Consider the following 16,516-nt stretch of genomic DNA (forward strand, 5'->3'; position numbering starts at 1 on the left):
GGGGGGAAAGTAGGTACATGCGAAGTTTTTTTCTTGGCTCCTTCTTTTGATAAAAAATGGCGTTTTGGGCCGCCAGAGATGTATAAAAATGATATTTGAATGGGATGCTATAATCCTGAGATGAGAATTGATGCAGGACGACCACAAACCCTCAATGTGATGCGATTATGATTTATTAGATTATTTTTCTATTTTGGTAGGATTTTATTTTATTCTATGTAATCTTCTTTTTAGTTAAAATTTATGTAGGACTTGATTTTGAGATCTCCTCCTACTTAAGTTAGGAATTTATTTGATTGCATCTTTTAGTTCTGTTAGGTTTTGATTTTATTAGTATTTTGATTTGCTTCCTTAATTGTTTAGATGCTTTCATTTTCTATAAATAAGAGATATAATCCTCCATGAGGAATAGACATTGATGACTAACGAAAAATTAAGTTATAATCTTGCGCATGTGAATCGCTTGTTTCTTAATAATCTTGCGCATGTGAATCGCTTGTTTGGCATGTAAAATGTCTTTAAGGTGCGAAGCGAGTGTGAGGCCCCTAGGTGTAAAACCTAGTATCTATCAAAATCCTCTTTCGATTATCCTTCTCGGTCAACCGCAACTCATCTCCCATCTCCCCTCTAAAAGAATCCCCACCATCTAGCCAAATCAGAATAACAAAAAAAAAAAACAGGAAAACAGGAAAAAAAATACCAAACCAAACCAAACCCCAAAAGTCTCGTCAGTGTTACATGTCAACCAATAAACTAGTTACTGTTCATGAATGGATAGTTACATCAGTTATTTTTCATCATGAATTACAACATCATTCCCCCAAGCTGTCGACAATTTCTCACCTCCATATTGAAGCCCTCGTGCCAGTCCCCATCAAGAATGATGCGGTATGTGGTGGATACAGCGAGAATGGAGGTTTCATTCTCAGCATGGGTGTCTACGGCTTTGACAGAGATTCATTTCACGGTTTCTATATCACAACTGTGATAGACTACACACACAAACACATACACACACTAGGCCACACACTAACACATTCTATTGTCACATAGTCTAATTGAGACCAAATTTTAAACAACAGTGCCTGTATCCATATTTCTCTGAAGTACAGCAAAGTTGATGCGTGAGCCAGGTGATGAGATAGCAGTGCAATTTGCCCCAGCAAAAGGTGCATAATGAATTTTTCGTATAAAATGTGAAAAAAAAAATTTAATTCCCACTATAAGATCCTTCCACATAGAACGTCTCTTTTGCTAATCACAAGTAATAATTTGACAAAACTGTTTGGCAAAGACTATTCGACTAACAAACAATAATGTAACAGAACAAACATACAAACTTCCAGTCAACAAATAATAACGTACCAGGATGGCCTTAAAGCAGAACATACATGTCATAAATTCTCCAGGAGTAATAGAATGGAAGAGAAACAAAAACTTCATGGTCTGTATTTTTCTAGACACTCTCAGAAGCCATTTTTGAACCAAAGAAAAAAAAAATCTGTGCTCTGATGCTAAACAGGACTGCATTAGAAAAGCCAATCATCAGAAGTCTGGGGCAAGTATCTTAGGCAAATGCATGATGAGCCACTTCGTCGATATCAAATAGGAGTGTATAATTTATCTCCATCGACAGAGGTAGCTTCCATGGCGTGCAGAGTATGCACACATACCCAACCCCTTCACCCCCACCCCACCACCACACGCACAACCCTGCCCTGCAGACACCCACATTTCTATTTTATTTTTTTGTCATATAAAAAGCCAATTCCCGTGTACCACTCCTTGGAGATTTTAAAGAGAACCGATTGCACGTGTGTACCGTCCCAGCAAAAGGAGAATAATGCTCTCTCAAAAGACAGAAAATATAGTGATCAATAACAAATGCTAAAATTGAGCTCTACACAAAAGATTCTTCTAGTCAGATAGTCTCTTTATAAAATCATTAGTGCTCTACTGACAAATAGACAACCGAAACAAAGACTTCCAATAACAAATAACAAAAGAATAAGGGCTGCTTTAAGCAGAAGACACAGGACATGACTCCACTAAAAGAGTAACAAAAGTATCACGATCTTCTACTCACTATGGATCCAAATAATAGCCAACCCACTAATTTCCTGAACAAATCATATGTGAGCAACAGACAAATAATTGCACTAGGGAAATCAATCATCAAAACATCAGGCACATGCCTCATGCAAATGATGACCAACTTCGGATTCAAGCTTCCAAAAACTCACTTCAATATCAATAACATACAAACACAGCCATGTGCACAAAAGCAGGACATGAATTCAACTCGGGCGAAAAGTTCAGAAGCAATTTCAGAACAGCAGGACAACGAAGAAATTGACAACCAATTATCATGAGAGAAACTGTCATTCAAGGAACAAATTCCATTGAGCATCATAGCATTTAAACATCTATTTGCCGCTGATACAAGAACATCACCCTTTTTTTACAATCCTAATACAGGTGGAATCTGGAAATAAAGAACGATATTATACAAAGAAGAACGGTAAAGACCATAAAACACCTGAATACACGTTATGGTACCAAAAAGGAGCAACTTTTACCTCATTCTACTCTGTATCAGAAGCTATGTTGGCAGGAACAGCAGCCGGGTACATGAGATTCCTCAGCCCAGGCTTCAGCTCCCTATCGCAGAACTCCTCGTACTCTCCTTTGTCCCCTGCCTTCTTCTTAACTTCGACCACCATCAGCGAGGGTGTGAGCTCGAAGATCTCTGCACCGATTGTCAATGGCCCCTTTTCGCCTTCCCTCGTCCCCTCCAAGCTCACTCTACAGTCTTTCTTCCTCACCGTAAAGCTCACCACTTTCGCAATCTCCTCCAGTTTTGATATAATCGTCGAAACAGGTTCCCCAGAAATGAACCTAGTCTCTTCTCCTTTCTCATCAAACAACCCAGAAAGGTCAAACCCCCTCGAGAACGAAATGATATCGAAAGCATTCAAGCTCAATGGCCTCGGCAAATTCCCCAATCCTTTCTTCCTCCCAACAGAAAGCGTTGCAGGGCAAGAAGCCACCGACGAATCAGACTCGTTCCCCGATTCTGATCCATCGGACTCCTGCCCCGCTTCGGGCTCAGGCTTGCTGCCGCCGCTGCTCCTGCTGCTCCTCCGGCGATTGAAGATCAAAATCATCGAACCTGTGAAACCGATCATCCTCGATATAGAATTTAATGTGCTTGAAATCCTTTTTAAACCACTTGTTCTCCATGATTTCAGGAATGGTGATCCTCGTCCTGGGGTTTGTATCCAGGAGCCGGGTCAAAAGCCTCGTCAAGTCCGGCGAGAACCACCTCGGGCATCGGAACTCCCCCTTGTAGATTTTCCGATACATGGCCATGACATTCTGATCATGGAACGGCAGATAACCTGCCATCAAAACAAACAAAATAATCCCACAAGACCAAATATCCACCTTAGCTCCATCATATCCTTTTCTCCCAAGGACCTCGGGAGCAACATACGCCGGGGTCCCACAGAAAGTATGGAACAGGCCGTCCTGTCTAATTTGATCAGAAACCGCGCTGAGCCCGAAATCAGAAACCTTGAGATCGCCGTTATCGTCAAGGAGGAGGTTCTCGGGCTTAAGGTCTCGATGATAGACCCCCCGGGCGTGGCAAAATTGAACAGCGGAGATCAGCTGCTGAAAGTACTTTCGGGCCGTGTCCTCCTTGAGGCGCCCCTTGGCGACCTTGCGAAAGAGCTCGCCGCCTCGGACGAACTCCATGACGAAATAGATCTTGGTTTTCGTGGCCATGACCTCGAAGAGCTGGACGATGTTCGGGTGCCGAACGCGGCGGAGGATGGAGATCTCGCGCTTGATGTGGGCGACGAGGCCGGACTTGAGGATCTTCTCCTTGTCGAGGACTTTGATGGCGAAGGATTCGTTGGTGAGAGGGTTCCGAGCGTGGTACACCTTGGCGAAGGTGCCGTGGCCGAGGAGCTTGCCGAGCTCGTAGCGACCCAACAGGAGCGTGCCGGAATCGGAGGAGGACCGCTTCGCGACGGAGGAGGAGGGGCGGCTGTTAGGGTTAGGGTTTGGGATGTCCGCCGCCGCCATTGATGGAGGAGGGACGGAGCGCTTTCGCGCTCGGATCTCGAAGCGGAGGCGGCTGGCGAAATTGGGTTGATTCTGATTTGAGATTTGATTTGGGGATTTTTTTTTTTCCTGGGGGGGTTGGTATTTATAATTTTTATAGTTGGGGATTTGGTGAAAGCCCTAATTAGGGCTTTTCTCGGTTGGTTCGAGAGAGGGAAGAGGAGGAGAAAATAATAATAATAATAATAACGAAATGAGAGAGATGGAGGAGGCGGTCCTTTGTAATTGCGAGGTTGCCTGCAGCTGTGTAGTGAAACGGGCTGGATTCGTTTCTGATCGCTTGTAGATCCGATCCGCTGCAAGTCAAATTGTTTGTCGGTATCGACGTTTGGGTCCGGAATATTCGGATCAAAATATTTTTACATGGAAAGTCTATGATGGGGTCACGGTTCTTTGAATTTGGACCCCTCTTATTTTTAGTAAAATGATCATATGATGATTCTATTTTTGAGAAAAATATCATATATATACTAGTTTTAACTCGATTTGATGCATACATATATATATAGAAATGGGTATGCTTGATACAAGTACAAAAAGTTACGCTTGGTAATGAGGTGTCATAATCTCTTCTATTTGTTCAAATGAATGAGTGGAGGGGATTGTGTCACCTCACTAACAAGCACAAAATTTATGCTTGGTTCCAAGCATACGCATATTTCTAACATACACACACAAAACGAAGAAAAGTTGAATTCCAATTTACTTTCACACGCATCTTTTCTGAGGTTGCTATCCGCGAATACTGGACCCCATTAATCGATCGACTCGTTTGTAAAATATTGGACGAATTAAAATATTTTGAATTGACTTCTATCAAATACTTTGTTTCGGATCGACTTATATAGATGCAGGTATTGAATCTAAACATTTTAATTTGAACTCATTCTATTTGTTTAATATTTCATCAGCGCAACACTGCTCTATAGATCCCGTGTACATGAACAGCTAGCTCTCTTCCGGTAGATTATTTTTGCGGGTGGTCGAATTTTTTTTGTTATCAGGTGCGCTTTGCAGTCTGACCGATTATGACTCCTCACTTGTTGTTAGCTGCTATTTTAAACGTTATAATCGTAATTAATTAAGCTCTCTAATGATTATTACATGCCCACCCGCTCCAATTTTAAAAAACCTAAAAAACATTAGCGCCGTTGATTTGCCTGTAACAATATTGTAACTTTATCTCCGCGGGCCCCACGCGGCTGCTTGATCATCGCCAGTTTGCGTTCGAGAAATACTGACCGTTGAACGCGGAGCTTGTGGGCCACAAGCTGGATTATTATTGGTTACGGTAGCGGCCAACAACAATGTTACCTGGAGGAGAGTCGACGGATCCGCTGCGAGGGATCTTAGAACAGCCGCGATGGTTCAGGGAATCAAAAGAGGACACGAAAACAATCATTTATGGGTCGATGGGTGGGGGAGAAACGGTCGCCTGGACTGCGAGGAGTGTTGGTCCTGGATACGACTCACGGAACCAAGATTGGTCTCAACAATTTTTTTTTTTTTTTTGCCCCAAGCAAAGGCTGAGATAGGGATGGCAAAATGAACCCAAAACCAATTGCCCACCCATACCCACCCGCTAAATGAACCATCCAAACCCACCCATTTAGTTAAATGGGTCATAAATGGGCCATAAATGGGTGGGTATAGTTTCTATTAAAGATAAATGGGTCATTAATGGGTGGGTTATTACCCACCCATTTACCCGTTTAGATGGATATTGTTTTAAAAACACCATCAACGCTTAAACAATTACAAAACTTATTTTCAAAAGTTAAAAATTATAGAAAACACTTAAAATGACTAACAACCCCTTAAAATTTTAAGATTTGTAAAAAACACCATCAAAGTTTAAAATATTATAAAAACGCCCTCAAGAGTTAAAAATTATAAAAAAACTATCAAAATTTTCTAACCTCACAGATGACACATGAAATTCAAAAATTACCAACAGCCCCCTGAAATTTTATAATTTGCAAAAACACCCTTAAAAGTTGTAGAAAATGAGAAAAACACCCTCAAGACTTCAAAATTACTAAACAATCTTAGAGTTTTCTAAACTTGCAAATGACATATGAAATCTAAAAAATTTCAATAGTCACCTATAAATTTAAAATTTACAATTAACACCCTCAAAGTTTTAAATTTTTAGAAAAACACCCTGCATAGTTTAGAATTACAAAACCATCCTGAAATTTCAAAACCTACAAATGACACATGAAATCCAAAAATTACTAGCAACCCCCTGTAAATTTATAATTTACAAAAAGCACTCTTAAAGTTTAAAAATTGCAAAAAACACCCTCAAGAATTCAAAACTACAAAACAATCTTAGAATTTTCTAAACTTGCAAATGACACATGAAATCTAAAAAATTTCGGTAGTCCCCTATAAATATCAAATTTGCAAGTAACACCCTCAAACTTTTAAAAATTACAAAAAACACCCTCAATGATATATAAATATAAAAAGTAGGCGCTCATAATTCTTCGTCGGCAGGAGATATATGCGTATGCGGCCAAGTGTAATTTGTCACATGACCAAAGTAAGGGCTTTTTTTAAATAACCGAGCAGGTAGTAAACTAGACTTGTTACGAGTCCATCTCTTCTTTTGCTCAGCCCCGTCATCATTTGCTTCTTTTCCTCACAATTCTGTCCTAATTTTCTGAAGTAGTCGATTCAATTGAGAAAGAAATATTTATAGAAAACCCCCTAAAAGTTTGTAGAAAATCTCCTAAAAGTTTGCAGAAAACCCCCTAAAAGTTTACAGAAAACACCCTGAAAGTTTACAAAAAACCCCCTGAAAGTTTACATAAAACCCCTGAAAGTTTGTAGAAACCCCCTTAAAAGTTTACAAAAAACCCCCTGAAAGTTTACTGAAACCCCCTAAAAGTTTGCAAAAAACCCCCTGAAAGTTTACAGAAAACCCTCTGAAAGTTTACAGAAAACCCCCTAAAATTTACAAAAAACCCCCTAAAAGTTTACAGAAAACCCCCTAAAAGTTTGCAAAAAACCCCCCTGAAAGTTTGCAGAAAACCACCTAAAAGTTTGCTAGTTTGCAGAAAACCCCCTGAAAGTTTGCAGAAAACCCCCTGAAAGTTTGCAAAACCCCCCCTGAAAGTTTGCAGGAAACCCTCTGAAAGTTTGCAAAAAACCCCCTAAAAGTTTGCGGAAAACCCCCTGAAAGTTTACAAAAAAACCCCTAAAAGTTTACAGAAACCCCCCTAAAAGTTTGCAGAAAACCCCCTTGAAAGTTTACCAAAAACCCCTGAAAGTTTGCAAGTAGATCCCTGAAACTTACATATATATAGAAGCATCATAATCATAACTAAATGGGTTATTGGGTTACCCATGAACCACCCATTTAGTAAATAGGTGGATGAAAACCAACCCATTTAGCAAGTGCTAAATGGGTCATAAATGGTTAAGTGGTCATAAATGTGCCCACCCATTTATGACCCAACCAAAACCCAACCAAAACCATCCATTTGCCATCCCTAGGCTGAGACAAGCCTCCTTAAATTAAAATATAAATAAAGCACAAAATATGGTAGCTAGAAGAATCAAGCCTAGAACTAACCCACAAGAGAAACAGTGCATACAAAAAGAAAATCATTAATGCCTCACGGACCCAAATAGGGGACCCAAGACATGGGACATGTGAGGTGTCACCATCCGGTTGCATGATGTACTATTTATGAACAGTGCATCATGCAACCGGATGGTGACACCTCACCTATCCCATGCTTTAGGTCCCCTATTTGGGTCATTGTAGCAACACCCAAAGAAAATATAAGATTTTGAGTCTTCCAAAGCTTGAGAATGTGGAGCATTATAATCAAGTTACTTGTAAAGAATTCATAGGTGGATCAAAGATAAACAATCTCTTACTCCTCTCTTACCAAGCAAATATAATATATCAAGAAGCGATATGCAACTTATTGCTCTGTTTCATAGAATTAGGCGGTCTTCAAAATTATCCTCCCTAGTGGTGTTCTATCCTAACTCTAATGATGTCCTAAGTAGTAAATACAAATAAAAGTTTAGTAAAAATGTCTATAAAATAAGCAATTCAGCGGTATAATTTGGTCACCTGTGATACCATTAGCTAGCATCTAGTTCTGCCACTGGACCTAAATATTTACTAATTCAGTGCTAATCCCTAATTATTTTTGAAACATCATCAAAGGACGCCTAACAATAAGGATGAGTGTGACAATTAATAGCAAATTTAAGGAGTCACGTGCCAACCAATTCAACAGTGGCGGCGAAGATTAAATAGAAACCGGCGAGCGAACCATATACGAACCCAAGCAGGCTCACAAGGTCGGCATTTGAGCTTTAAAACTGCAACCAGACAAAGCGTTGGTCAACAAGATAGTCAACGCAACAAGGGTTATGAATCTACAGCTGTATAATTTGTTATAAGTCCTCTTTTCTTATTTTTCTTTTTCTTTTCCTTTCCCGTGTTAAACAAAAGAACCCAATTGTTATAATTTAATTTGAAAATGGAATTCATTGGTGATTAGCACCCCCAATTGTCCATTTTAACTTCTTTTTCTTCTTACTTCACTATCGACGCTGAGAAGCTTGCTTGTGTCGACGGCTCTTTCACTCGCCGTCGCTTTTTGACGCTTGTCTCCGTGATATTTACTATGCATTTTTTTTCTTAATTTTTTTTTTTTGGCTTCTTTGCTCAGAAACAAGAGGCCTAATCATTTGTCATTATCTAACTATATATCCCAGTCTAATTTTCTAATTCAGACCCATATCAATAGCCATAACACCTTAAAATATATACGGTTGATATTATCGAAAAAGTCTAATATTACAGGTAACGTCACTCCATCTCTTTTTCATGAGAAAAGAGGAATATTTGAAGCTCATCAATCCTCCAAATTTATGGAGTTAAATACTTCTTTATTCTTCTATAATAAACATGATCATATCATACTTCGACACGCATATATTCAACATTGTCACTGTCGTAATCCATCTTCTTATTTTTCATGTCGTATTAAAGAAAATTTAACTACAGATCAGACTGCACATGATTAAAAAGCTTAGAATTTTCATGATGATGAGATAACAAAGAAAACGTTCAAAATCGATCTTATCAGGAATTGAGATGATGAATGGACCAAAATGTAGAATTTGTTTGCTTAGAAAAAGATGGAACAATAAATGTATTTGCAACATTATGTAATCTCAAGTTCTGTTTGTTGGAGCACAATTCAATTTGGGTGCAGTTGCAACTTTTCTTATTTTAGCTCTAATTTTCTTTTATAATAACCTTTTGATGTTGCGTCAACCTTTAGTCAAAATGATAAAATGTTCTCCAACTAATTCTATCAAATCAACGCCTAAGGCACTCCATGACATTGGATTTCTCATATTTCCAAAAGGAATCTACGACTTAATTATCTCCTTTAAAATATTCTAGAAAAGATTATTGGAAATCCATCGCCTAACTCCCTTTTATTTAATACGCTTGCATAAAAAACGGGACGGAATGGCGTACAATGGGTAGGGACAAGTACATAAAATTATGACATAAACATAACTCTCACTATTGTTGCGTAGCGAAATTTTTTTTGTCTTGAATTAATAAATAAAGTTATCTCTAAGATAGAAAAACGCCGAAGGACAGCGAATCCTCAAATATTGTCCACCACTAATTGCCAAGACTCGAGCGAAGTTCGAGGCTGCCCAATCGCTGGCGAGGAATATTGGCCGTTGATTCCCAACTCTTTGGGTCCTCAGAAATATCGTTGCTGGATTCTATTTGTGGGTCCTTATAATAGATTTTGTTTCGAAGTGGGACATATTAATTACTAGATACTGACGGAGTGAGGGGTATCTTTCACAAATTGGAGTTCCTTGTGAGCTTAGGGCCAAGCATAGCATCACATTGTTAAATTAAAAAAGATCATGTTTTAAATTGCATAAATTGCATAAATTAAAAAAGATCATTTTTAAATTGCATAAATTACAAGAAACGCAAAACACATACCATCACATTGTTAAGTTGTTAAATATTTGATTGTGTGCTTACGAAATGACCACATAGAGCATGTACGTATAGTTTAAGGTGAAAAATATGCAAATTGATAATATAGAGGGAAACTTGAGAATTCACTACTGCTTCAAGGGGGGTTTAGTCATTTTGTCCTAGAAGATTTTGTACAAATTTTTTTTGGACGTTACAAGCGAATATATTGTCTTGGGTATGTTATTGTTATCGTATCTTTCTGATTGACATCAAAATTGCATACATAAACCTTCGATCCTTGATTTTGTCTTCTTTACTTTCATATAACCTTTCCCTGCATTAGCCACATGACATGAGAATCCTAAAATTGACAGACAACATATTTACATAATTTGTCTTTTAATTATATTATTTTTCGTTTTTTACTGAACGAGTTAAGTGGTTATACGTGCGCGTTAACAAGCACATGAAAATAAATGAACAGCTCCTTCTAAAATAAGAGGGAGAGGCCGAGAGGGTAACACGTACCGATATCCAGAATCTGACATTTCTAACATGTAACTTTTCCTTGATTTATTTATTCTTCATTTTCTTCCTTTTATTTTCTTCTATTGTTTCTATCAAATAAAATGTCTAAATATAAGATTTCCTAGAAGTAGATATTCGAGTTGCGTATCCAAGTTTGACTGTGTTTGTAGCCAAGGTCCCTGTTTTCAGCATCAACACTATAAACGACGACCTCTGCCATGACGAAAATGGACTCGCTTGGCTAGAAGATTTCAGGTGTCGAAATCGCGCATCTTTAAAATATTTTTCATGTATATATACCCCCAACTCATTATCTCAGGGCTCGTGACAAAAAAACTATTAGCAGGAGTTGGGAGTTGGCGCCCAGTACCGTACACATGTCCAAGATTCTGTTCTTATTTCAGTATTAAATTTGAAATTATGCCATGTAATTTTGTCCTTTAGCAATGATAAAGCGTTAAGTTGGAGGGGGAAAAAGAAAAAGAACAGATACTGATGTTTCCGGCTCATGTAGCACAGAATTATGCCGTGCATATGCCTTGTTAGTTGGATCCCCACTCTACCAATATACATACCGATGATCAGTATCTTTGAATAAAAAAATTAACAAAGAAATGAAAAATAAACGTGCTAAAAGGGAAGGGAAAAATAATAATAATAAATAAAAACAAATGGAACGAACCGCGCTGGCAACTTCAACTTGGCCGTCCCATTCACGAGGAGACTAGAAAATACTTGTGTCCTTGTGGGAGTTTTTCATTTGATAAAGATGAAAGGTCAGAGTTGGTCATCAGTGCGTAGTAGAATTATGTTTTTGAGAATAATGTATTTGTCATACATCTAATCTTTTTATGAGAAAGAAACTGTGAGGTATGATTGCCCTAGTCTTTCATTACAAAAAGAACTGAGTCATGTCATGCATCTAGTCTAGTCTTTCAAATGCAGAGCGGCTAAAAGATTTAATAAATATGGACGTCTTTTTTGAGAAAAATTGGAAACGTCTACGTTAGGATTTATATATAAATGTCATGATCCACCATAAAACAAGTTAACTGTGCAGAAAGTTAAGTTGGATTTGAGATGCAAGCACAGGAGGACCGTGAATAGAATTGCCACCATTTCTCGCTAAAAATACAGAATACGCAATAGAATAAATTAAAAAAAAAAAAGCAAACAACAATAATTAACCATAAACAACAATCAACGAATGACACACAAGATTTTTATAGTGGTTCAGATAACAATCCTACGCCCACTCTTCATTCTCACGGAGGGGCTTCCTCATTATGCCAAGAGTTTTCCTGAATCACAACCCACTTCGGTAAGCTTACAAAGACCGCACTCTGAATCTACCCGAAACCGGTTGTCTAACCTAACTCTCCATAATAAGTAACACCTAGCCTTAGCTAGTCCCGATTCCTCAATTTACCCCAGCTTCAGTGCATCGTAAATCTTCAATTCACATTGGCTTCAGTACACGGTAAGAAACAAGTTTAAATCAAATAAACCAATCTCAATTAAGCGCAATGCAAAAAGATTTTACTGCCATTTCAATAGAACAAACTATCCTTTGAAGGATATAAGAGAAGCTTAATGAAGAATGTGATGAAGATCAATCCAAGGGAAACTCTCCTTGCTGTGACAGATCAGACGTTGTTGTACGCGGTGACTAAGAGTTTGTCGAGGCTCCGAAGGTCAAAACCTCGCATAAATTCTCTTCATAACTTAAAATGCTTAAACTCTCTCTTCTCTTTATCTCTTTCAATGACATATAATCCCTAATAGATCAAAAAAGAGATATCCTAAATGTGATAGAGTTTAGAGATTAAAAGAACAATGAACAACTAAGATTAAAACTTAAAATATGCAATCTATCGATTTTACCATCGATGGGTTCATGTCGACCGTCGATTGTGCCGGACGCACCATCGATGGGTATCTGCAAACATTGATGATTTAAAATCATGTCTCTAGAATTTCATCAATTGGTTCTTGTAGTCATCGATGATATCATCAGCCATCAATGAGTCCCTACTAACCATTGATGGTTCGACGGTTGAAATCAGCTTCCAAGCTGATTTTCACATCACACTTCTTTCACTTGCATTCTACTGCACTAAATCATCTCGAACAATTATAAGTACCAAATGAGAGTTGGTTATTATTTGAACATGAAATATTGTATGGACTTTTAGGGATTTTATGGAGATTACTCTGTGAAATTAAACACTAAACGAATAACGGCACCAATGAAAATACCACAAGCAAACAAACACTAAGATTTAACGTGATTCGGAAAATCATGTCTATATCCACGGGGCAATCCATATAGTAATATTTTACTATCAATTGAGAGTACAATCCCTCAAAATTACACTCAAACTTGAGGATTAAACCACAATAGAAAGATATAGTGTTACCTCTAGGGCTCAAAACCTTAAAATATGTTTTACAAAAAATCTCCAACACTCGTGGAGAAACCAACACCGTACTCTTGACAGAGTCATCGTTCTGAAGATAACGACTTTTGAATCATTACAATTGGACAATCGAGCTATCCGGAATCTCTCTCTCTCTCTCTCTCTCTCTCTCTCTCTCTCCCCCCTCGAAATTTGTGCAACCCAAAAAAACACTATTCTCGAGTTCCTATTCTAGGGTTACTATAGCATCAAAATTTGATTACAGGGTTCTCATGAATAGAATTCCTTTATAAATGAATTTTATTTTCAAATAGATCCTCCAAATCTATTAATATTACAAATAGATCATCAAAATCATCTTCTACATAGAATTTAATTCATGTGGGTCTTATCTTGGGTTGGACCAACAACAAGCTCCCCCTCCAGCCCAACGAGAGGGTATGCCAATCTCTAACTCCTCAACAGGAGTTCATGCTCGAGCCTCCTATGCCACAAACCGAAAGTGTCACCATCTTGAGCCACACTCAAAGAATCATATGAAGCCTTTGCTTGAGTCTTATATAAATTGTAACATTTAATTCCTCTAGTCACCATAAGAGAGTCTTTGGTCATTTTATATTTTCCTCCACCAATTTGAATTTCATACCCCATTCGGTTCAAAGTAAGACTTGAAATCAAGTTGAGCCACAAATTGAGAACATATCACACATTCTTTAAGATCAATGTGCATCTGGTATCTGTCTGCAAGTGTATATTACCAAGTACTACAATCTTCTCAGAGTTGGTCATCAGTGCGTAGTAGAATTATGTTTTTGAGAATAATGTATTTGTCATACATCTAATCTTTTTATGAGAAAGAAACTGTGAGGTATGATTGCCCTAGTCTTTCATTACAAAAAGAACTGAGTCATGTCATGCATCTAGTCTAGTCTTTCAAATGCAGAGCGGCTAAAAGATTTAATAAATATGGACGTCTTTTTTGAGAAAAATTGGAAACGTCTACGTTAGGATTTATATATAAATGTCATGATCCACCATAAAACAAGTTAACTGTGCAGAAAGTTAAGTTGGATTTGAGATGCAAGCACAGGAGGACCGTGAATAGAATTGCCACCATTTCTCGCTAAAAATACAGAATACGCAATAGAATAAATTAAAAAAAAAAAAGCAAACAACAATAATTAACCATAAACAACAATCAACGAATGACACACAAGATTTTTATAGTGGTTCAGATAACAATCCTACGCCCACTCTTCATTCTCACGGAGGGGCTTCCTCATTATGCCAAGAGTTTTCCTGAATCACAACCCACTTCGGTAAGCTTACAAAGACCGCACTCTGAATCTACCCGAAACCGGTTGTCTAACCTAACTCTCCATAATAAGTAACACCTAGCCTTAGCTAGTCCCGATTCCTCAATTTACCCCAGCTTCAGTGCATCGTAAATCTTCAATTCACATTGGCTTCAGTACACGGTAAGAAACAAGTTTAAATCAAATAAACCAATCTCAATTAAGCGCAATGCAAAAAGATTTTACTGCCATTTCAATAGAACAAACTATCCTTTGAAGGATATAAGAGAAGCTTAATGAAGAATGTGATGAAGATCAATCCAAGGGAAACTCTCCTTGCTGTGACAGATCAGACGTTGTTGTACGCGGTGACTAAGAGTTTGTCGAGGCTCCGAAGGTCAAAACCTCGCATAAATTCTCTTCATAACTTAAAATGCTTAAACTCTCTCTTCTCTTTATCTCTTTCAATGACATATAATCCCTAATAGATCAAAAAAGAGATATCCTAAATGTGATAGAGTTTAGAGATTAAAAGAACAATGAACAACTAAGATTAAAACTTAAAATATGCAATCTATCGATTTTACCATCGATGGGTTCATGTCGACCGTCGATTGTGCCGGACGCACCATCGATGGGTATCTGCAAACATTGATGATTTAAAATCATGTCTCTAGAATTTCATCAATTGGTTCTTGTAGTCATCGATGATATCATCAGCCATCAATGAGTCCCTACTAACCATTGATGGTTCGACGGTTGAAATCAGCTTCCAAGCTGATTTTCACATCACACTTCTTTCACTTGCATTCTACTGCACTAAATCATCTCGAACAATTATAAGTACCAAATGAGAGTTGGTTATTATTTGAACATGAAATATTGTATGGACTTTTAGGGATTTTATGGAGATTACTCTGTGAAATTAAACACTAAACGAATAACGGCACCAATGAAAATACCACAAGCAAACAAACACTAAGATTTAACGTGATTCGGAAAATCATGTCTATATCCACGGGGCAATCCATATAGTAATATTTTACTATCAATTGAGAGTACAATCCCTCAAAATTACACTCAAACTTGAGGATTAAACCACAATAGAAAGATATAGTGTTACCTCTAGGGCTCAAAACCTTAAAATATGTTTTACAAAAAATCTCCAACACTCGTGGAGAAACCAACACCGTACTCTTGACAGAGTCATCGTTCTGAAGATAACGACTTTTGAATCATTACAATTGGACAATCGAGCTATCCGGAATCTCTCTCTCTCTCTCTCTCTCTCTCTCTCTCTCTCTCTCTCTCTCTCTCTCTCTCTCTCTCCCCCCTCGAAATTTGTGCAACCCAAAAAAACACTATTCTCGAGTTCCTATTCTAGGGTTACTATAGCATCAAAATTTGATTACAGGGTTCTCATGAATAGAATTCCTTTATAAATGAATTTTATTTTCAAATAGATCCTCCAAATCTATTAATATTACAAATAGATCATCAAAATCATCTTCTACATAGAATTTAATTCATGTGGGTCTTATCTTGGGTTGGACCAACAACAAGCTCCCCCTCCAGCCCAACGAGAGGGTATGCCAATCTCTAACTCCTCAACAGGAGTTCATGCTCGAGCCTCCTATGCCACAAACCGAAAGTGTCACCATCTTGAGCCACACTCAAAGAATCATATGAAGCCTTTGCTTGAGTCTTATATAAATTGTAACATTTAATTCCTCTAGTCACCATAAGAGAGTCTTTGGTCATTTTATATTTTCCTCCACCAATTTGAATTTCATACCCCATTCGGTTCAAAGTAAGACTTGAAATCAAGTTGAGCCACAAATTGAGAACATATCACACATTCTTTAAGATCAATGTGCATCTGGTATCTGTCTGCAAGTGTATATTACCAAGTACTACAATCTTCGAGTTGCTGGTATTGTCCATCTTCACATTGCTAAAGTCATCTGATTTATACAACGTGAAAATATCTCGATTGGAGGTAGCATGACATATATCTCATGTATCCACTATCAACTTGGATTCTTACTTGTAACATGCATACAGTCTTCTTCTCTACAAATTAGAATAACATTGGTCTCAGACAAAATAGCTGTAGTGTCACTGTCAGTTTTCTTATTCTCATCTTT

General features: G+C 37.9%; 1 protein-coding gene across 1 annotated transcript; it reads right to left on the reverse strand.

Annotated features, from left to right (window-relative positions):
• Positions 2,353 to 4,306, reverse strand: LOC109839894 (CBL-interacting serine/threonine-protein kinase 12-like). Its single transcript, XM_020408346.1, is given in 2 exon segments — positions 2,353 to 3,132; positions 3,134 to 4,306. Coding segments are annotated over 2 exon segments (1,506 nt in total). The 5' UTR covers positions 4,093 to 4,306; the 3' UTR covers positions 2,353 to 2,585.

This window comes from Asparagus officinalis, chromosome 5 (assembly GCF_001876935.1).
Source record: "Asparagus officinalis chromosome 5, Aspof.V1, whole genome shotgun sequence".
Classification (NCBI taxonomy): Eukaryota; Viridiplantae; Streptophyta; class Magnoliopsida; order Asparagales; family Asparagaceae; genus Asparagus; species Asparagus officinalis.